The sequence below is a fragment of the Myotis yumanensis genome, unplaced genomic scaffold (assembly GCF_028538775.1).
Source record: "Myotis yumanensis isolate MYYU_CA2020_CCGP unplaced genomic scaffold, mMyoYum1.0.hap1 SCAF_16, whole genome shotgun sequence".
Lineage (NCBI taxonomy): Eukaryota > Metazoa > Chordata > Mammalia > Chiroptera > Vespertilionidae > Myotis > Myotis yumanensis.
Window position 1 is genome coordinate 8,179,853 of NW_027223767.1, and position 22,883 is coordinate 8,202,735.

A 22,883-nucleotide genomic window follows, 5' to 3' on the forward strand; every position below is an offset into this window, starting at 1 on the left:
TGCATGCACACATGTGTGGGCATGTGCCTGTGTGTATGCATGGGTGCACGTGCATGTGTGCACACAGGCATGTGCATGCGTACATGTGTGTGCACACACGTGTGCAGGGGGCGCAGGCACACTTGAGGAAAGACTGGGCTAAAAGTTCACTTCTCAGTCTCCAGCCTTTCCCAGCAGTGGCCGTGAGGGAAAGCTGAGTGCACAGGGGCCTCTGATTTCACGTAGCTTTCCTAGATCTCTGAATTGCTGTTTGAGAACAGGTAGAAACAAACAAACGGCAAAGTAGTTGGCTGTGCAGATCCCACTTCTAGGAACCCCTCTGGTCACACCCCTTCCAAGGAGGGGCCAGGTACAGTCACCTCCTGCTGAGACCCTGGCAAGACCGTGAGCCTTAACCATTTGTGATATTTGCTCACTGGAAGGCAGGCGCCTTCAAGGCACAGATGGCATCTTTCCTCTGGATGGACATGGTCTTGCAAATGTTCACTCAACTAGTGATACAATGATCTGGTTCTCTTTTTTCTTCCCCCAGGAGAATGGAAAACAGCCATGCAGTCTCCTACAGAGGTCCCCAGGCCGGCGTGACCCCATGACCTCCTGCAGAGGTCCCCAGGCCGGCGTGACCCCCATGACCTCCTGCAGAGGTCCCCAGGCCGGCGTGACCCCCATGACCTCCTACAGAGGTCCCCAGGCTGGCGTGACCCCATGACCTCCTGCAGAGGTCCCCAGGCCGGCGTGACCCCCATGACCTCCTGCAGAGGTCCCCAGGCCAGCGTGACCCCCATGACCTCCTACAGAGGTCCCCAGGCCGGCGTGACCCCATGACCTCCTGCAGGTCCCCAGGCCAGTGTGACCATATGAACTCCATTCTTCCCTGATTGGCACCCACTTTAGCAGTAGAAATGGCCCCTGTAAATGTAAAGGTGGAGGAGAGGAAACGGAAAATGGAGAGCTGGGCACTGAGCTTCCTCTCACCCCTTTGCAAGCTGCCACCTGACACATTTGCTGTTGGCTTGGGAGGCACTTCTTGGAAAGCCTGGCCTTCATCTGATAACCCAGGGAGCTGGAGTGGCTTACTGGGCGCCAGCGCGATGTAGGAAGCCAGCAGGAATGCTTAGAAATGGGGGTGAGGACGTCCACGAGGCCGGAGGTGGGTGCAGTGAACCTGCCTGCGCTTACCTGGTCCGCTCGGCCCCAGGCTGGAGGCCCAGGCCGGATGGAGAAAGCGAGGGCACCATGGGGTCCTCTGGGGGCTGCTCCAGAAGGGGCGAGGGCAGAGGCGCTGCCAGCTCCTCGGGAGGGGCGGGGGGCTGCGTGGAGGGCGGGGCGCACGACCCTTTCCGGCCTGCCGACGACGAGCCTCTTCGCGCCACCCAGGACGTGTCCATCACCCTCACGCCCATGCTGGTGAGGGACACAAAGACACGTGCTTACCCGTGCGTGACAGACGGCACCCCTCCCCCACGAAGCGGACACATTCAAGCAGGTGGGTGTTAGAACAGCAGCGCAGCCTTAGCACCCTCCTGGGCCCAGGGGAGCGAGGAGACAGGCAGGGCTCCCCTGATGGCCAGGCCACTCCTGGAGCCCCCCGCCCGCCGGCCGGCCTCGCCCCAGCTGGCAGCTGCGCTTCACCCTCTGCCAAAGCAGCTGTAGTCAGTGCGAATGCGGCCTCTCTGGGGGCATTCGCTCCTCCCAGGTGGGAGACGCAGGGGAGCAGGACAGGGACAAGGGCAGCATGAGACCAGAACCAGGCACCGGCCTCAGGAGACATCTAAACAGCCATCCTTTCTGTCACTTGCCGTCCAGAGCACAGAGCAGAGTCAGCAGGACCCGTGCTGGCCAGGCACCGGCCAAGCTGTGCGTCCGCAGGCCACGCCCGCCTGCCTACCCTGCAGGACGGGCTGATGGTGCCGGTGGCCTCCCTCGGCTCAGGTCCCACTTCAACGATGGGAACAGTCACCTCAAGTCCGTCGGCCAAGCAACCACACACACATCCCCTCGCAGAGCTCGCCGAGGCGCAGCGCGCTCGGCGTTCAGACTGAACATGGCCTGCAGCTACCCAGGATACTGTACCTTTGGATTTTCCTAAGGCTGCAGGGACAGAAACATACAGATATTAGTGTCAACAACTGTCCTTCCTTGGGACACACAGGTCGTCTCTCGTCAGGGTCTCAGCTTTCACTGTGTCAGGAACTTGTTTCCGTTTCCTTGGTCTCCTAGCTAAAGTGACTCTTCTACTTGTTGGGTGAAAACTTCTCTGCTTCCCGGCGGCTCACAGGCGAACAGAGAGAGGGGCTGGAGTTGATGCTGGCGCGCAGAGGCATGTGGGCAGGAAACGCATCACAGGGAGAGAGCGAGTTGCTGGAAGGGTAGGAGCCTCTGCTGTGTCTAAGGTCACAATTAAAAGGCGTTCATTCCCTTTCCTCTGGTCGAGGAGTAACGGGAGCTATAGTGCACAGTCCAGGTTTGCAGGACCAAGGCAAGGGCTAAAGTTTCCAGTACTAAGGGCAGACAGACTCACTCAGGGAGGAAGTATGTGCTCCCAGCCCCGTGTCTCTGCAGGAGCCTGCGCAGTGGGTGTGAGGGCTGTGCGTGCTTCCTCTCACCGCTCCTCCCACGCTGGGATGGGAGAGCTGCCTGACACCCTTCTGCAGGATCCCCAGGGACCTCTCCATGTCTAGGGTCCCTGTTAATAAACCTCATCTCCCTTTCATGAGGCACCTGGCGGGGCTGGGGTCAGTCTCTTTCCAGGACTCACTAGCTTTCAAGCCATCTTGGTCCAAGGACCTGCCACCAATACATAAGCACCTTCCACAGGGGATCCTGAATCACTCCTGGAGGCCCCCCAAAAGCCCGGAAAGAACCAGGTACAACCCTCATATTTAGAGTGAGCGGCAAGGGACCATCAAATCATGCTCTGTGGCTTCAGAATTTCCCAGGATGCAGAGCAAGAAGCTTAATTCTCCACTAGGGGAGGGAGCTGATACCACTCAGCCGCATGGGCGGAGATGGCAGGCATGCAAGCTGTCTCCCACGGTCAAGGATGGTAGGTCTCACCCTGTTTTCTCTTCCTTTGGATTCTCTTTCCCCTAGAAAGACATTTCCCATGGGTGGGCGGTGGGGGGAAGGCCGGAGAGGGCTGATGGGCACGCCTTCTACTCCCAATGGCACCTTCCAACCTCAGCAGCCTTAGGTGCCAGGCTGCCTGATCTCCTGGTTTACCAGGAGGAGTCGGCTAGGGCACAGGGTATGGGCAGGGTGAGACCTGCCAGGTGTCAGTGGCAAAATGCCAGTCACTAAGAAATAATGCCTGAACGTGAACTTCTGCTTCTACAGGGGGGCTGCCTGCCTTGCTGCAGGAACCCCCCTCCACCTGCAGCTGCTCTCTCATGGGGGGGGGGGGGGGGAGGGGAGACCACCTGCTCCAGGGAGCATGCGTCAGATGTCACTGACACTTTCACAGGTAAAGACGAGGAGTCCAGGCAAGGGGCCAAGGAGCAGGGGACATAGAGCTCTTGGCTGCTCATCTATGGGGCCACGGGGGAGGCAGGTACAAACCCTCGCCGTGGCAAGGCAGTCCCAGGTAACTCCTCGCAAGCTACAAGGACCTTACATTTGCATGGAACTTATCATCAGACACACTTGGTATGTTTCATGAGACCATACCCTGGAATAGGTTCTGAAAAACCCATGCCTCAGGACGCAGCTAAGCCATTCACTGAGTCAGTAAAGCTCTCTCCTCATCTACACAGTGAGGCCAGCACCTCCCACCCCACCTCCAGCCTTCAGGAAGGAATTTCACCAGGGTGAGTGCTCAGATATATTTAGCATGGCCTCGGCCATCACTGGGAGAGGCCGCCGCGGGGTCCTGCAGGGGTTGGTGGTGTGAGCTGGGAAATGGCTGTGCCCAATAGGTGGTCTGCCCAGCGACACAGAAGGAATGCCATGGGGCTGATGGCTGGAGATGCAGAGAGTCATGTGGCATCTTGATGGAGGGGAGAGCAAGGCCTGGGAGCAGGAGAGTGTGGAGCTGGGGTGGCAGCTCCAAAATGGGGTGACCCCTCTCCCAGTCCTGCTCACCCTGATTCTTCTAGGGGCAGCAGTCCTGTGGGCAAGAGCGCGCCTTTGAAAGGAGGGACTTGGTGTGTAATCCCACATTCCTCATCACTAACTGTGCGGTATGGACGCGCTCCTTGCCCTCTGGTGCCCTCTGGTGCCCTCTGTCAGACGGAGCAATACCATCCCCCTTTCTCTTCGGGTTGTTGTAAAGAGCAAATAGGAGAGTGTGCACAAGTTACGAGCATCTAGTAAGAAACCAGTACGTGGTGACTTTGACTATGATGATACTCTGTTCTTGTAGGTGCCAAGTACAAATGATTTTTAAGCCCCCACTGCTCCCGATAAATAAATAGAGGGAATCCAAGTCTAAAACAGGCAGATCAAAGGGGGAGATAAAGGTACTGTGTCAGCGAATCAGGCTCAGCATGAGGTGGATATGTTGGGAAGACCCCACTGGGTCCTGTCACCAGGTTTACAGGGTCTGCCATCAGATTCTTCCCTTCCTAACACTGGCCCTGAAGGTGAAAAGATTTGGGGTGGCTTCTCTGGTACAAATAAAGGACCCAAAAAACATGATAGAGGTACGAATCCCTTTTCCTACGCTCCTTCGTGTTCACGGAATCTACGTGTTAGAGGGGCCGCTGTGGGCCTCAGAGGGGCTGCTGGAAACTTCCTTGGATGAAGCTTGGCTTAAGGAGCAGAGAAATAGGGGGGATCCTCACCGCCCCCCCCCCCAAGCATCACTGCCCAGCCAGGGCACCAGGGCAGGAAAGAAGGAGAGCATAGGGGTCACCGTGGCTGAAAGTTTCTTTGGGAAACAAACTGGTGCTGAGACTCAGCAGAATGGCTCCGACCCTCTCACCTACAGGTCTTCTGAGTCCCAGAGCCTCCGGTACCCTCCCCCTGTCCTCGGCCAGTCCATTGTGGCTTCAGTACACTTTGTGCTCGAAGAATTAGCCCAGTGCTCGTGGGAAGGTGGAGATAGATAAAAAACATTCCCGGTGTTTTAGTGAGATGTCCAAGCACAGGGCTGGTTGCTATCTTAAAAATGTGATGTAATAAAAAACCTAGTGTGTGTGCTAGAAACAGCAATATTCACATATGCCAGGCATATTTAAACACTTCATGAGTAAGACTGTATGTCATGCTCAGTTCTGAGGCTGGTGCTTACTATTATTTCCCAGGATTCTGAGGTTAACTTCCCCAGGTCACATGGCCAGAATCTGAACCCAGAGAGCCTGGCCCCACAGCTCATACTCCACATCTGCAAAGGGCTGTTCCCCGGAGGGTTACGCTTCTGACATGAGGTGGGTGCGGAAACAAAGTAGAGGTTAGACTTGGCAACGTCTCCTGCTGAAGGAAATGGTGGCCTTCTTGTTTTACCGTCTGTAATCGGCAAGCCACACGGGAGGAACATAAGATCCAGACTTTAGAAATGAAGACAGACAAAGGCCTGCCCCAGCAAAGCAAAACAAAACAAAATACAAAACAAAATCTGGAAGTTGGAAGACCCTGCTCTAAGAACAGGTGTCTACCAAAAGAATCCATTTACCACCGAACAGACGTTTGCTCTGGATCAATCTAAGTAGTAGGTTGTCAAGGGTAGCAGTTGTTTTTCCCCCTGTGTAGGACAGACATCTGCAGTGCTATTTTTTGAATCCTGGTTAGGAACATTCTCAGCTAGAGGTGTCAGCCAATATATGCCTTTGAAGTATGCAAGTCTATAGAATGTTTTGATTTTGTTCTAGAGATCAGTTACATTTGGCAAAAGCCAGGAGAAAGGAGACAAGAAATGGGTTAGCCATCAGATGCAGACTCTAGGGAATGTGGGCAGCTCCCCAAATATCCACCAAAGACTTGGAAGTTCAGGGAATGTTTAAGATGGATTTGGAGGCCCCGTAGCAGTGGCAGGGGCCTGGGTCATCAAGATGAGTGGCAGGGGTCCTAACCATCGGAGGACTTAGTCCACACTACACTCACCCAGGGAGGCCAGAATCAGGTAATTTCTAGTTCCTCTAGGGGTAATTCCTCTCCTAAGTGCATCATAAGGAAGTTCCTTTACCTCCCTCCCTAGTACAAATAAAGGCTTGAGTCAGTCTGACAACATTTCCTAGACCTGGTCTCAGCATCCACAATGTACCAATCCTTGACATTTGGAAGCTGAGGTGGGGCCTGGAACAAGAATATACCTTTCAAGGGTCCATGTGACCAACCCAAACCCAAAATGTGTGCCTCATTTCCCACTGGCACCTGGGATGACTTTCTAGATTGTCCCCTCAGGAGTTCAACAGGAGACGGATCGCTCACTATGATGTGCTCTGACCACCAGGGGGTGGCACGGAACAAAGGAAGGCCCTGGCCGGCAGCTGGCAGCTGGGGTAGGGAGGCCCCGGCCAGCAGCCAGAAGGTCCCAATTGGCCCTGATGGCCAGCCAGGCCTATAGGGACCCTACCTGTGCACGAATTTCGTGCACCGGGCCTCTAGTAATCTAAATAAAATGATTGCACCACAATTCACGGCATATTGTCCATCCTCCCACCACTGGGTCTACAGAGTATCATAACATCCACTATTACAAAAATAAGTGCCTCAGATTACTAGTTCTGATTGTTTTGTGACAACAGGTTTTATGATCAACACATTCGGAACATGATGCATGCCACAGCCCCCTTATGAAGACTTGTGGCATGTAACAGGGGATATTCACAAACCCCCTAGGTCTTACTGCCCAACCCAGTCATCAGGGCTGGAAAAACAGGAAAGAATAAGCAGTATCTTTGAAAAATAAACTGTGGCAGGGTGCAGAAGACTCACCCAAGAATGGCCACCACCCTTCCCACCTCCAGAAGGTCTTCCATGTCCCAGGGTGCCTCCTGAAACTTCTACCAACCTTGCCAGTGCATTTTGGCTTTAGTATATTTTGTGCTTGCAGAATTAGCCCAACTGGTCATGGGAAAGAGGAGACAAAGTCTCTAAGAAGTCATACATTTCAGAAAATGGTTTGCATGTGTTGAACCATGTGCTTCAGGAACTCATTAGACTCCAGTTTCCATCTTCCCCACCAACTCAATAAAACCAACAGTAGAATTAGGATTCCATAGAGCCCCATTCCGATTCCTCCCAAACCTTCTCAATTAAACAAGCCTATTTCAAATTACTGATCGTCTACACTTTGTTCTAAAGTGGGGACAAGACCCTCCACAGAGAAGCTCTCTAGACAGGCTGAGGCCGAGTCACACTCCAGCTCTAAGGGGGCTGCTAGTTCTGGTGTCAATGTCCTCATGGGTTTTGGGATATGTATTTCCTATCAGACAGCAGGCTCTGGTGAGGACCTCTGAGGACCAGTCCACTGTGGAGCAAGCGAGACAGCTGCAGGCCCATCAGGTTCCAAGACTGGGAAGAGGAGCATATTGTTCTTCTGAGTATAAGGAGCCCAGGTCATGGAATCTCAGAACAGACTGCCACCCACTGGGATCCAAGGGTCTGTGGGCAGTTTCACAGATGCTGTTGGCCTTGCCACTGGTGGCTAAAGGGATACCAGAGGCTGGAAGAAAGCACAGGCAGTGGGCCAAGTGTGTCAGCTGGCAGGCAGATGTAGAGAACATGGGCCAGGTGTGTCAGCTGGCAGGCAGGTGTAAGGAACATGGGCCAGAGGTGTGTCAGCTGGCAGGCAGGTGTAGAGAACACGGGCCAGAGGTGTGTCAGCTGGCAGGCAGGTGTAGAGAACACGGGCCAGAGGTGTGTCAGCTGGCAGGCAGGTCTAGGGAACATGGGCCAGAGGTGTGTCAGCTGGCAGGCAGGTCTAGGGAACATGGGCCAGAGCCAGGAAGCGGCAAATAGGCAGCAGGGAAAGCAGGCGACTAGGAAATGGTCATGCGAGGTAGGGAACGGGCAGTGGTGGTATGGCCAGGTTTCTCTGAAGTCTGAGGCTGCCAAGGGGCAGGGAGTGGAAGCAGAGGGGAGGAGAGTGTAACCATCAGGAGGGTAGAGATAGGTGCTAGCGAGGAAGCTTCTTTGTTGGTATCTTTCCTATTGTTGCCTTGGGCTTCTCCACAGGCCCCTCAAGAATCCCCTCGGAGTTTGCCCGGGCGCTGCTAAGGATGCAGCCATGAAGGCAGCTGACAACCCTTAGGGCCCTGCATCCAGTGATGGCATCTGACAACCCTTAGGGCCTGGGTCCACCCTGACCAGCGGGCAGGAGCACGGACCCTTGGCTACTCTTTCAGAGGCAGTGGGTCCAGCATAAAAAATAGTTCCTATAACCTCAGATAACACGCCTGCCATTGTCAGCAAAACAGAAGGGGTTTGCAAGTTCACTGTCAGTTATTATTTGGGATGAATGATCCAAGAAACAAATGTCACTATTCTATAAAACAAACAAAGAAGATCACAAAAACAAGGCATTAAAATACATGACAACCTGCACCCTAAAACTCCTCCGTGGGAGCTGAGGAACGTGCAGAGAGCGCTGGTGTGACCTGTTAAAATTGGGCCACTCAATGGCTAAAGTAGGAAAGGTCTGAAAAATTTTAAAAGCTGGTATCACTGCAAAATTCTTTATCCAGAATGGCAACATTTTTCTGTGAGTCAGTGGTCTCAACCAAGATGCACACTAGCATTACATGGGGGCACTTTAGCAAATACCAATGCAAGCCTAGCCCAGGCCGACTAATCAGACTGAGGGAAGGGGGCGGGGGAAGCAGGCATCGTATTCTTTTTCTCAGCTTGTTCTATCTTTTGTTGCATAACACACTACCCTCAAAACCTGGTTGCTTATTTATCTGGGTCACAACTCCACAGTTCTGGCAAGTCAGACAGGGACAGCTTGTGGACGCCACACAGAACTAGCTGAGGGTGCTCGAGTTGGCCTAAGACTAAGATGACTCAGGCTCGAAGCTGGTGAGTTGCTGGCTGGCAGCTCGGTGCTCGGCTGGGGGGAAGGCTGGGTGGGGGCTTGTTTCTCTCCCAGGGGCTGCTTGGACTCCCACACGGCAACGTAGCTGGGTTCCCACAGCTCAGGCAATGTCTACAAGGCTCCGACCGGCTGCAGGAGGCCCAGAGCATCACTCCTACTGCATTCTGTTAGTTTAGTCCAGTGATGGCGAACCTATGACACGCGTGTCAGAGGTGACACACGAACTCATTTTTTTGGTTGATTTTTCTTTGTTAAATGGCATTTAAATATATAAAATAAATATCAAAAATATAAGTCTTTGTTTTACTATGGCTGCAAATATCAAAAAATTTCTATATGTGATATGGCACCAGAGTTAAGTTAGGGTTTTTCAAAATGTTGACACGCCGAGCTCAAAAGGTTCGCCATCACTGGTTTAGTCAGTCGCTGAGGCCAGCTCAGAGGAGAAGGGAGTGCAGGTCGGCCTCAACCCTCAGTGGGAGAAGAATCGGAACACCGCTGGCTCTTCACCAGGAAGCTGTTGGTGTGGCTGCAGGAGAGAGATGTCTGAAGAGCTCCCAGTGGCTGCCGTCTCAAGTTCCACCCAGTGGGCAAAAGACAGAAATGTATTTTCTCACAGTTCTGGAGGCCAGGAGTCCAAAGTCAGTGTCACCAGGGAATCAAGCGTCAGCAGGGCTGGGCTCCCCGCAGCGGCTCATGGGGAGAAGCCTCTCCTGGCCCTTCCAGCTGTTGGTGGTTGTCAGCACTCGTTGGCTTGTGGCCACATCTTCCAATCTCTCTGCTCCATCTTCACATCCCTCCTCTGTGTGTGACCCCTGCTGCCCTCCTGTGATACAGGCGGTGGCGCTCAGGGCCCACCCTGACAATCCAGAGCAGCCTTGCTATTTCAAGATCCTCATTTTAATCACATCTGCAAAGACTCTCTCCCCCAATAAGGTAACATTTACAGGTTCCAGGGCTGAGGGCCTGAAGTCTTTGGAGGGGCACTGCTGTGCCTCCCACATCATGAAAATGTATCTGTGAGCCCAGGACTTGCTAAAGAAAACCAGCGTCCAGCCCTGACCGGTTTGGCTCAGTGGATAGAGCGTCGGCCTGCGGACTGAAGGGTCCCAGGTTTGATTCTGGTCAAGGGCATGTACCTTGGTTGCGGGCACATCTCCAGTAGGGAGTGTGCAGGAGGCAGCTGAATCGATGTGTCTCTCTCATTGATGTTTCTAACTCTTGATCCCTCTCCTTCTCTCTGTAAAAAATCAATAAAATATATTTTTTAAAAAGAAAACCAGCGTCCTGTGTCTTCATGAGTCGGAAAGGCGTTGGGACCAGCCAGGAGCTGGGCATGGGGATAAGCCACCTTGTAGGATGTGTGGGACATAACAGTCGTCAGCCTAAATGTTATCCAATTTTCTTCCCCAAATTGTCTTTAATTTTTATTCTAAGTAACAGTTTTTTTTTCTTTGTTTGTTTTTTTTTCTTTTTCTTAATATATTTTATTGATTTTTTACAGAGAGGAAGGGAGAGGGATAGAGAGCCAGAAACATCGATGAGAGAGAAACATCGATCAGCTGCCCCCTGCACACCCCCCCTGGGGATGTGCCCGCAACCAAGGCACATGCCCTTGACCGGAATCGAACCCAGGACCCCCGAGTCCGCAGGCTGACGCTCCATCCACTGAGTCAAACCGGTTCTGGCTAAGTAACAGTTTTATTGACATATAGTTGAATATATTCTTTTTAACCAAAAAAACCTCCATAAAGTAAACTCTGTCAGTGCTTCAAGGGGTCAGAGTAAGTTTGAAGACTTTGAAACGTGTCTCAAAGATTTTAAAAGCTCAGAAGTGGGGAAAATGTGGAGACTTCCCTTAACATTGCTAAAATAACACAGATACTCAACTGATACAAATTCCTTTCTCTCCCCCAAAACGCGTAGTCATGACTTCAGGTTTCCATTTCTCTTACAGCTAGTTAGGAACTGCTCATCGACAAGCTGGCTGCAGCCTGAAACATATGCCTGTACCTCAGACAGCTCAGGGGTGGCCCTGCAGTAAGCCCTGCGATTAACTTAGAGTGTGAGTCCAGGTCTAAAATACATAAAATATTCCTTTTGTGTACAATAATCTACGCAGCGCATCTTCACACCCTAAAGCATGCGGAGGCACTTTCAGCTTTCGACCAGAAAGTTATGCGGAAAGGGCACATCATTTACAAAGTTCTTGCGCAAGAGATGAGGCATCTGCTTAAAGATCATCATTCAAGCTTCTACATCTGCCTGTGGGGCCAGCAGACCGAATGCCTGAGCTTGCTCGGGGATAAGTCTCTCAGCGTCATCTGGACCGCTTTTCCAGGGGGACTGGGAACCGGAGGAGGTGGGGCAGACAAGGCAGGTGCGCAAACCTCTGATGCAGAAACAGCTGGGAGCAGGTGAGTTCTCCATAACTCAGCCGGGACCGGAACCAACTCTCCTGGGCATCCCTCAGCTAGCGCTGCTGCACAAAGGAACTGAGTTTTCAAAACAAATTCCAGTGCGCTGGCTAGCGCTGTCTCTCCTCTTCTCTGTCTCTCCCTGTTTCCATCTCTGCCTCTGACTCGCTCCCCATGACGCAACGATCAGATTCTAAGTATGCTCTTTTTTATCGATTTAAGAAATTCCCTTCTGCTCCCGTCACCTTCTAAGATTTCCAGTTTTTCGTTCTCTACTAACTACAAAAACAGCCAACAGCAGCACAGAGCAGACAAACCCTCACTGGCCTCCCGGGTGAAATGTCTGGCGGGTCAGGTACAAGCGGATCCTGGTTTCCTAACCCTCCTCCACCCTCACAGGACAGAGAGGAGGTCCCCAGTGCCACCGCCCACCCGGGAGAGGGGAGGGGTGACAAGTAGGACTCACAGCCTCCAGACTCCTGGGTTTTGACCTTCCCTCAGAAGTCCTGTAGGCCCACGCATTTCAAACAGAGCTTCTGCTCACCTGTGGTCTGCATGGGGCGCAGCGGGGGAGGGGGGGAAGCTGCCCGCTTTCTGGTATTCCCAGTAGGTGTTTTATGCTCCCGTCTATTCTGAAGCAGCAGTTGCTAAATTTTCTTTTACAACAGTCACTTTTAATTCCTAACCACAGTTTACCCAGCAGACTGGCTTGACCAAGCACTGCACCCGTTCCTTCCGGAGGACACATGAGCTGGCACCTGCAGCTCGCTGCTCCCGGGAGGCCACACACTTTAGCCGCCGTAGCTGATGCCCACCACGAACCAGCTGTGCTGCTCATGAGCCTGCCGTGCCCACTTCACTTATGGAATCATATGAGGCAATCACATGTTACATAAGCTGATTTAACAGGACAGTGAGGGGTCGCTCCTATGCAATTCAGTCGAATGCTTTTAGGAGCCTTGTAACAACTGCATCAGCGTAGGTGTAGGTGATAATCATAAAAGACAAGGAAAAAATCTTAAAACTCTACTAGGGTTTCACACTCAGATGACTTTAAGCACTAGGTTTTCTCTTGGTTTAAAGAGACGGAAACGGAACATGTTAGACGGTACAGAGGTGCTGTGTAACTTGCTGCAGAGCACAAGCGAGCAGACCTAGCATCAAAAATCAAACATTTGAGAACTGAGATTGATAAATTTCAAGTCAAAATAAAGAGTTTATATATATTTTTAATTCCCCTTAATGACCGACTTTTCTCTCTTTTGAGGAGAACTAGTCAGTCCCTGACCACAGCTGTTGGCTCAGGGGCTGCAGCTGCCCGGCCCCTGACCCGACCCGCGCAGCACGCTCAGCGGCTCGCCCAGGCGCGGATGAAAGCGTCAAGGCTGAGGGTCAGCTTAGGCCACAGTCACCGAACGCTGCCAGTGCGCACAGCCTTCCTGTCGATCCGGGTCTTGGTTACCTCCCAGCCCTCCCTCTCCAACCCCGATGCGGAGAAAGGGACTCCAGCTCATACCCATCCTTTTTGTAAAACTCCAGCATCATGTTATCTGTGGCAACGCTGAGGGGCCGGCGGGCCTGCTCGGGCTGGCGCCGGTCGGTGGGGTCCATGTCTGGGGAGGGCATCGAGCTGTAGTTGGCGTTGTGGTTCACGTGGACCGGACTCCCGTAATTCCCCGTGATGTTGAACTCTATCTCTGTGAGGAAGAAAGAATGGGCCTGTCACATGCTTCCATGGCAGAGAGGGGAGCAGCTGGCCTCTCCCTACTTCACCCGTAGAGAATGTTGTTCCATGGTTCCATGTTAGGCCATCTATTGATATTAGTTCATCTTCATATAACTCACCTATCATGTTAATATGAGGGCATTTAATAAAGCAGTTTATATTTGTGATTAAAAGCAAACTTAATGAAATGGAAACAGAGGCATACTTCCCGAAAAAGATAAAATCAGCTACCGCAACCCTCATTGTGAAGAGGGTCTTAATCAGATCAGGAAAGAGCCATGCCCCCTCACCACTGTCATCTAACACCCCTGGCGGGGTGCTGGCCTATGGCATCAGCCAAGACAATAAAATAAGGGGCAGTGTTATGATTTATAGATGAGAATGTCTTCCTGGAAAACTAAAGAGAGAAATGGGGAAGGATTAGAACTGGAGATTTCACTCAGGCCACTCAGGCTGTTGACTATAGATGGACACAGGAGTGCTCACCCCCCCTTTCCCTGTCATCATCCATGGGCTGCAGCGGTAACGCATGGGCTCCTCACAGCACCTGCCGTGTCCATCATGCCGTCAACTCCTTTCCTGCTTTTCTGTAGCCTCACTGCTGACCCTCACCCAGCTTTTTACGTGACTAACAGAACTCTTAAGAGCTCTCATGGTCAAAGCACATGAAACAAAATAAACACACTCAAACTTCTAAAGTGCTAGATCAGCACTAATCGATCACTGCTGATAGAGGATGGAGACATTAGCATAAAATGCCTTTAAATTTTACTAACCATAAGGTCAGATAGCCTTTTCTAAAGGGGACACAGCTTAGTGTAGCAACTGCTATCTCTTCAGAGCCGTCAGCTGAGAGCCACAGACGCGAGGGGTCCCATGCTGAGGACGGTGATGAAAACCCGCTGTGGGGGGCTGCCTTCTCCTTGAACCAGGCACGAAAGAGAACCTGACCACCTTCACATGCTGAGGGATGCTCGGAGGACAGCGCCAAGAAGAACAAAGGGTGGCACCCAGGTGATCCCCTCCCTCTGGTCTCAGCCCCCCTTCAACCAGGAAGGGTCTCTTTCCTGTCTGCACCAGCACTGAAGGATCCACAGGTTTAAGGAAACCATGGTATGGACGCTGGACCAGAAAGTCCATGGTCATGGCTGGTACAGGCAGTGGTCACCTTCAGGCCAGAGAGTAGGAACCTGCCGTGACTCCACCCTATACCTGAGTGTGTGTGTGAGAGAGTGTGTGTGTGTGAGTGGGTGTGTGAGTGTGTGTGTGTGCCCGTGTGTGTGTGCGTGTGCCCGTGTGTGTGTGCATGCGCGCGCGTGTGTGTGTAGGGGGATTAAAAACACAGCACAACAGAACAAGCACACACCTCTGGGCAGTGACACTTGTTCCAAAGGTTCAGAACTCACAGCGACACCTGCTCTTTCCCAGCCGCCCCTCCCCCACTGGCCGCCCCACGTACCCCCGGGGAAGAACCAGTCCGCATGCTGGATGATGGGTTCGATGATCCCGACAATCTGCAGCGAAACCGTGGTCATCATCTCCGTGATGTTCCTGCAGGCACAGAGCAGAGCGTGGGCGGTCATCCTCCGAGACCCGGCCCCCATAGCGCGAGGGCCCTGGCCCAGGAGCCTGCAGACCTCGGTCTGAGAGCAGCTTTCTCTTGGGAAGAAGAGGTTCACCTTTCTGGACCCCTTTCCCCGGCACAAGATGGAGACAGCCATGGAAATCCTCCATACATGAGACTTGTAAGGACACGCGTAAGGAAATGAGTAAGCTGCACACATCAGCAGGTGGGGGGCCCCTTTCAACGGGAGGTGTGAGCCCCATAACCGCCAGTCTCTTCTCCCAGCTCCGTGCTCTTCTCCGAGATCCCTCGGTCTCCCTGGGCCCTGACACCGGATGCGTGCTCTTCAGAGTCAGGAAAGCCGGGGAGAGCCTGCCTCGCCCACTCCGCCAGGCCCCTGCCCTCTCACCCCGACACTGTCTTGGATTAGCTTGGAGGAGACCCGCCCGGCAGACCTGCAGCTCTGAGATGACCAATGGGAAGATCTGCAGAATCCTGGGCCTCCTCCTGAGCCTAAAGGGGGAGGAGTCTGGGGAGGAAATCTGCCTTGAGAAATAATGAGTCTGGTGAGGGAGAGTCAGGGAAGGCCCTGACCCTGCAGCCAGCGGTCCCCACACGCCCACACTCCCTGTACTCACCCTTCTGCTTGTGGCCACAGGAGGTTGGGTCCTAACACAATTGCTATGTTACTGGGAGTCATCTTGTTTACATCTTGATATTCTGACAGCTTCGATAAAAATTTGATCAAGTATCTGAAAGGAAGTGGGAAGGGCCAATTTTAACTAAGAGTTCACCACCTGCGCACTCCCCCAGCACTGGGTGGAAACTTCTCTCGCGTAGTAGTATAGCTTACTGACAATGAGACGCATACTTTCTTCAATATGATGAAGACACGTCATGCACCGGGGCATTGGGAATGCCCCAAAAACAGACAGACTCAGACATCACTGTTATATGTCAACCTCTGGCCAGAGAAAGTCTCCATCCTTCCTCTGGACTTAGTATAAAATGGCCTAAAGTTCCATCTTCACTTCAAATCTGTCACCTGCCATCTTCCCTGTGTGCAGAGGGGAGAAGCAAAGTGTCCGGTGTCATCGGAAGGGACATCTACAGGCCTGGAGTCTATCCCCTGGTCCCTTTGGAGCCCCTCAGTGGGGCTTTCTGGAGAAAGTCAATGAAGAACAAGTTAAAGACTCAGCATACGACCCAGCAATTCCACTCCTAGGGATATGCCCAAGAGAAGCAGGTCCACACAGACTTGCAGTATTACTCAGTAGTCAGATGTGGGATATATGGGTACATTAAATGTGGTCTCTCCATACAATGAGATATTATCTATAATAATAAAAGCACAATATGCTAATTAGACTGGACGACCTTTTGGACTAAGCCAAGGCTATGAGGAAAGCCCGGGTCTCGGGTGCCAGAGGGAAGCCGGTACCGGCAGCTGGGGGAAAGAAGGCCTACTCTTGCACAAATTTCATGCATTGGGCCTCTAGTTCAGCTGTAAAAAAGAAATGAAGCTCTGACACATGCTACCACATGGATGAACCTTGAAAACATCCTGCTGAGAAAGGAAAGACCACATGTTGCACGATTCCGTTTACATGGTCTATCCAGCACAGGCATATCCACAGACAGGGGTGGGAAGCAGGTCGGGCTGCCAGGGGCTGGGCTGGGGGACACGAGGAGTGACTGCTAATGGGAATAGGGCTTCTTTTTGAGGTGATGAAAATGTTTAAAATGAGATGTGGTGATAGTTATACAAAACCCACACAGAATCGTATACTTTAAAGGGGTACAATGATATGTGAATTATATCTCAATAAAGCTATTAAAAAAAAAAAAGAACCAGTAAGGAAGCTATTTACAAATGAAGCACACAAAAATAGCGCTGGCAAATCATGCCCAAAGTCTGTCAGGCTCTGCCAAGTACCCTGGGGGCACGTTTTCTCCCGGACTCTCAGGTACTCCCAGTTCCTGAGGCCCCTTTGCTCCTGGCAGCCTGGCAGAAAGGGCGGACTCAGCTGCCCCTGTCCCAGCCTCTCCTGACCATATCTCACTCCAAGAGGCCACACCCTGGACCAGAACGCAGCCCAGCTGAGAGCAGCCAGCCCACCGCTGCCGGAGGCCGAGGCTGTAGTCAGCAATACTCAATGTTATACCAATCTGATTCTTCCCTTTTTTTTTTTTTTAAATAGTGGTAAAATATACGAGTCACCGTTTAACTACGTTTAAGTATATAATCCAGTGGCCGTAAGTACTTCCACACTTTTAGGAAACTGTCACCATTCTCCAGCTCCAGAACTTTCCAACACCCTAAACTTGACCTCTGCACCATTAAACAACACCCTCCCATCCTCCTCCCCTACAGCCACTGGAACTCTCCAGCCTACTTCCTGTCTCTGCGAGTGTGACTATTCCAGGTGCCTCATATGAGTGACTCATGCAGTATTTGTTCTTTTGTGTTTGGCTTTTTTCACTTAGCACCGTGCCCTCAAGGTTCATCCACATGGTAGCCTGTGTCAGAATTTCCTCCCCTTCTAAGGCTGAACACTGCATTGCATGTGCATTTCGTTGGCCCATTTATCCACTGAGGGGCATGTGGCTTGTTTCCACCTCTTAGCTGTTGTGAATAATGTGGCTCTGAACATGGGTGTACAGAGCAAGTCTTGGCTTCCTAATCTATTGTCTACATAGCCAGATGTGGGATTGCTGGGTCAAGTGGTAATTCTATGTTTAATTTTTTGAGGATCTACCTTACCTCACTATTGGGACTTCTTACAGGGAAACAGAAATTATCAGGCAGATGGTGGCAGGAGCTGAAGCTAAAAATCTGTATCTAGAGAAACCGTGAGAAGAGGCGTGGGGCCAGGAGCAGTGCTGGCAAGACAAAGTGATGAGGAAGCAAAAGTGTGAAGGAGCAGAAGCCGGGGAGGGAAAGATCTGCACAGCAGCAGGAAGTAAGATCTCGGGTGGTCGCAAGAAAAGCGAGAGGTGGACGTGTTTAAAATAGCTGGTGAAGGGTGGAGCGCTGGAGTACGTTCTCCCAGCCTCTCCTTCCTGCAGGCTAGCTCAGCACACACCTGCCCACTGCAGCCCCAGGTTTGCTCAGCTTCTCCCAGGTGTCCACGAACACCCATCTTTGCAATAAATTCCCAATACCTTGAAATAACTTACATTAATCTTTGCTCCTTGCAAATCAAAGAACTTAACTGAATTAGCCAATGGCTAATTAGGCAACCTCCAAAGTCATATGCCCCGTTTCCTCATCTGCAAAATGGAAATGAACAACTTCACAGGATTGGTGGAGGCTGGGCAGAGACCATGCATGTTAACGCTTTGGACACCATGAAATTCAGTGCATGTTAGTGACCACAACTTCCAACCGGGAAACTGTGTCTGGGCCTTGAATAACTGACCCAGTGTCTCCAGGGTCCACTCACCGGATGTTGCTGTGATTGGCCTTGGGCAATTTTTCACAAGCATTCCACAGAGCCTGAAGCCTCTTTTCTTGCTCCTGGATGCTGGGGAATTAATAGGAAAAGCCACTGGTTGAGCATGACTTACCGCAGTCTCCCTGGCAGCCACATTGACCCGTCACTGTAATATTTGAGAATAAGGAGCCACCCATGTGCCTGACAGTGTCAGCAAGCTATGACTACTCAAATGTTTGGTTACTATTACCTCCCCTCTATGTTCTCTTTCTGTCTTGTCCTGTGCTCTTAACAAAACTCCCTCTCCCCACGTCTCATGTCCAGGTGAATGTGTGCCAGGCAGCAGTGGGGGCAGGAGGGCAGAGGCCGGACACCTGAGCTCTGTAGTAGGCAGGGCCTGGTGTTGTCAGGAGGGCGATTCTGGCCCAGAAACCAGGACACCTGGCACCAAACAGGACCCACACACCTTCCCGGGGCAGGAAGAAGTCCTTACTTTTCCTAGTTCTGAGACACTGAGCTCTGAGGCCTCAGGATCCTTCCTAGTTCCTGTTTCCTGTGAGACCCACCTCTACAAGTGAGGGGGGAGGGCTGTCTCTCAGATCCTGAAGCAAAGGCGTCCTCCCCTTCTCCAGCTTCGTATCACTAAGGTGGCATAGACATGCAGTGAGTAACAAGGACATGTTCTCCCTCTCCTTCACCCCAGGACCACAGTGGAAGTTCAACCACGTCCACACCATGGTGGCAGCTTACTGTTCAGTTCAGCAAATATTATTTAATGACATTCGGTGAGTCCCTTCTGAATAAGTGAATTTAATGACTCATGGAGATAAGGAATCTGATCTATCCAGATGTAACTCAGAGGTGGGTAATTCGCATGAACAAGGGTTTCTCCACTAGACAGGAAGATTTGCTCGAAGGGTTTCTTTATTCATAAGCCCTCTGAGAATGAAGAGAATTGCTCATAGGATTACACTTTTTAAGTACTTTTCATGAAAATCTACATCAAGGCCTACATGGTTCGGAAGGCCTTATGATCAGAAAAACAGAAAGGAAACACCAGCTGGCGAGGCCCCGGCTCTGAGCCCTTGACTAGGGTCTGGGGGGGAAGGGGGGACGGGGGGACGGGGAGGGTGGCGGTCACTCACATGCGGAGTTCCCAGAGGCCTCCCATGGATCCCGACCAGTTAGCCAGAGGGAGAGGGAAAGACTCTCCAAGTGGAACCTCTGCTGGGAACCTGGCATGAAAGCCACGCCTCCCAGGAAGAAATGGGAAGGTAACAGCTCATGTCCCTTTGACCAAAGGCTGGCCAGAGAGGGTCTGCTGTCAGGCAGCCTAGTTCCACCCGCCCCCCCTCCCCCCGCGAACATGTGCCAAGGATTTCCTCTGTGAACCTCACGCCCCCCACTGTAAATGGGATTAGTAAGAGAACTTTCTAGTCTCTTATTTACCTGGCTGCAAAGTCGTGTCCTTTGAGTTACAGGCCACCCTGCACGGTCCTGACAATCCCTAAGTGTGAGTGGTTTAAAGGAGAATCGTACAAAGTGCTCATCTCTCGGTCACTGTCAGGCTCTGCAGCCACCGTGGCTGCTGCCTCCGCTCTCGCCTCCAGCAGCTGAGCGCCTCCTGGGGCACCAAACCCCATTCCCGGTCCTGCTCCTTAGTCCTTTCTAAGGTGAAAGGGTAGATGCTGTGAAGACCTTTGGTTCAGTAAAAATCAGCAAACACACACTGAGCACTTCCTGCACGTCAGGCTCTGTCCTGAGGGCGGGAGGCAGTGGTCAGCCAGTTTGCAAAGCTTACAAGGAAACCGGCTACTCACACAGCCTGAGCCAGGCAGTCAGTTCCCAGGACAACGAACACGGATGGGACTTATGGCGACTGCTGGCTGCTTTACCTTGGGGTTGTCAGACAGGCCTTTCTGAGGTTACATTAAAGGCAAGGCCCTGGGGCAAAGGTTTCGGGACACCTGCATCAGAGGGAGCGGCCAGTGCGAAGGTGAGGCATGTCCGTCCTGTGGAAGGAGCCCTATGACTGCAGCCTCAGTCCTTGCTTCCTAGACTCCAGCGTGGAAACACTTCACTTACGTGGCTTGCAAAGTTGTGTCCTCTGAGGTATAGGCCACGCTGCACTGTCCTGAGATCCCTAACTGCTGTCCCCGCGGCTTCCCTGGCTCCACCTCCAACTCCTGGCTGCCCCATCCCCACAGAGCAGGCAGCGTTGCTGTTAGTTAGGGTTAGCGTGGCTCGTTCATGAGACTCAGCTTCATCAGAGGTCAATGGTTATCAACCCAACAGCCTTGGGAGTTTTGAAACAAGGAGCCCAACCAATGAAATCAGAATCTGGGAAAAAAAGGTCCAGGCATGGGTATCTTTTAAAAGCTTCCCAGGAAACTAATGTACACGGAAGGCTGCAAATGGCTGTTCCAGACAAATTACTTTCTTTGGAGAGTGTGAGCATGTCACAATCTTTAAGGCAGGACACACAGTCCTTGCTTTTCCTTGGTTCCCAGACACTGAGCTCTGTGGCTTCAGGATCCTTCCTATTTCCTATGAGACCCACCTTCACAAATGAGGAGGGAGGAGTGTCTCTCAGACATTGAAGCACAGGCATCCTCCCCTTCTCTAGCTTTGCATCACCAAGACCCTCAGACATCAAGTAAAAGGGAGTTTCCATCAGAGGGTCTGTTCTTACTCTCCTTCACCCCAGGACCACAGTGCTGCTCTAGATCCTCACCCCAGACCACAGTGCTGCTCTAGATCCTCACCCCAGGACCACAGTGCCATTCTAGATCCTCACCCCAGGAGCACGGTGCTATTCTGGACCCTCACCCCGGGACCACAGTGCTGCTCTAGATCTTCACCCCAGGAGCACAGTGCTATTCTGGACCCTCACCCCGGGACCACAGTGCTGCTCTAGATCCTGACCCCAGGAGCACAGTGCTGCTCTAGATCCTCACCCCGGGACCACAGTGCTGCTCTAGATCCTCACCCCGGGACCACAGTGCTGCTCTAGATCCTCACCCCGGGACCACAGTGCTGCTCTAGATCCTCACCCCGGGACCACAGTGCTGCTCTAGATCCTCACCCCGGGACCACAGTGCTATTCTGGACCCTCACCCCGGGACCACAGTGCTGCTCTAGATCCTCACCCCGGGACCACAGTGCTGCTCTAGATCCTCACCCCAGACCACAGTGCCATTCTAGATCTTCACCCCAGGAGCACGGTGCTATTCTAGATCCTCACCCCGGGACCACAGTGCTATTCTGGACCCTCACCCCGGGACCACAGTGCTGCTCTAGATCCTCACCCCGGGACCACAGTGCTGCTCTAGATCCTCACCCCAGACCACAGTGCCATTCTAGATCCTCACCCCGGGACCACAGTGCTATTCTGGACCCTCACCCCAGGACCACAGTGCTGCTCTAGATCCTCACCCCGGGACCACAGTGCTGCTCTAGATCCTCACCCCAGGACCACAGTGCCATTATAGATCCTCACCCCAGGACCACAGTGCCATTATAGATCCTCACCCCGGGACCACAGTGCCATTATAGATCTCTATCCCAGGACCACAGTGCTGCTCTAGATCCTCACCCCAGGACCACAGTGCTGTTCTAGAGAGGCCTCAGGCGCCATGGCTAACCACCTGGGTTCTGGAACCAGATCCTCATTTTGCCATTTATTAGACAGCAAGTAACCTGCCATTACATACCTGCCCCGTGACTCAACTTCCTCATCTGGAAAATGGGAGAAAGAGTACAACCCACTTCATAATGTGGAATTAGATGAATTAAAAACATATAATGAGCTTAGAACAGGGGTCCTCAAACTACGGCCCGCGGGCCACATGCAAATACAAATACTGTATTTGTTCCCATTTTGTTTTTTTACTTCAAAATAAGATATGTGCAGTGTGCATAGGAATTTGTTCATAGTTTTTTTTTTAAACTATAGTCCGGCCCTCCAACGGTCTGAGGGACAGTGAACTGGCCCCCTGTTTAAAAAGTTTGAGGACCCCTGGCTTAGAACAAGGTCAAGTCTCTAAAAATCACTCAACAAATAGTGTCCCCTATGATTATTACTACCCTCACAGAACCCACACTTCTCCACAATGAGAACAAGAACACCGTACGTTCAGCCAGCCCTGTACAGTGCTTGACCTCCATGATGTCATGGAAACAAACAGTGACACACCAGGACTGGAGCACCTTCCTCTACCTCGACACACACCAGCCGGGCTTCACTTGAGGTCCGCGGGCTTCTCCTCTAGCCCAGGTCTTACAGAGCAGGTGCACACTCGTGTTCTTTCTGGCACGATGCTGGCTGCTCCTTACGACTAACTCCCACGCTAGAGACCTCCAGAAATCATGTTCTTTCCCCGGCACCGGGCTGAGTCCTGCTCTCATAAAATGTTCTCCCCCATCTCTTCTTCCTGCGCGTCTCTACCTCCTGCTCTCTGCTGGCAGTCCTCCTGGTTCCTCACCAGCCATGCCATTTACTCACTAAAACCCAGTCCTCCAAATAACAGCATTTATTGAGGTAGCTCTTCCCATGGCTGATGCTAACGCATGTGCCACGTGAGGAAGGCAGCTGGCTGTGGCTTTGCCTGCTCTTTGCATTTTCTCTCTTCCCAACAGGACTGGAGCCTCAGGTGCTGTCCTGTCACCTCCAGGTGGGCCCTCCCTCCGGCTCATCTTCCAGAGGGTGGAATGTGTCCTCGCCCAGATGTTATGTGTTTATAGTGTTTATTGTTATTAAAATATT

The 22,883-nt window shown here is 52.2% G+C and overlaps 1 protein-coding gene across 4 annotated transcripts in view; it reads right to left on the reverse strand.

The window, feature by feature from the left end:
* ARHGAP44 (Rho GTPase activating protein 44) overlaps window positions 1-22,883 on the reverse strand; it is a 186,076-nt gene that overhangs the window by 12,492 nt on the left and 150,701 nt on the right. For 2 of the 4 annotated variants that reach the window (XM_070394904.1, XM_070394906.1), the window contains exons 13-18: window positions 18,128-18,208; window positions 15,320-15,433; window positions 14,577-14,668; window positions 12,908-13,088; window positions 2,074-2,091; window positions 1,180-1,404 (exon numbers count right to left, since the gene is read on the reverse strand). In XM_070394904.1, the coding sequence (XP_070251005.1) occupies window positions 1,180-1,404; window positions 2,074-2,091; window positions 12,908-13,088; window positions 14,577-14,668; window positions 15,320-15,433; window positions 18,128-18,208 (711 nt within the window). The remainder of the gene's footprint in view (window positions 1-1,179; window positions 1,405-2,073; window positions 2,092-12,907; window positions 13,089-14,576; window positions 14,669-15,319; window positions 15,434-18,127; window positions 18,209-22,883) is intronic. The other 2 variants (XM_070394905.1, XM_070394907.1) reach the window with 2 other exon arrangements.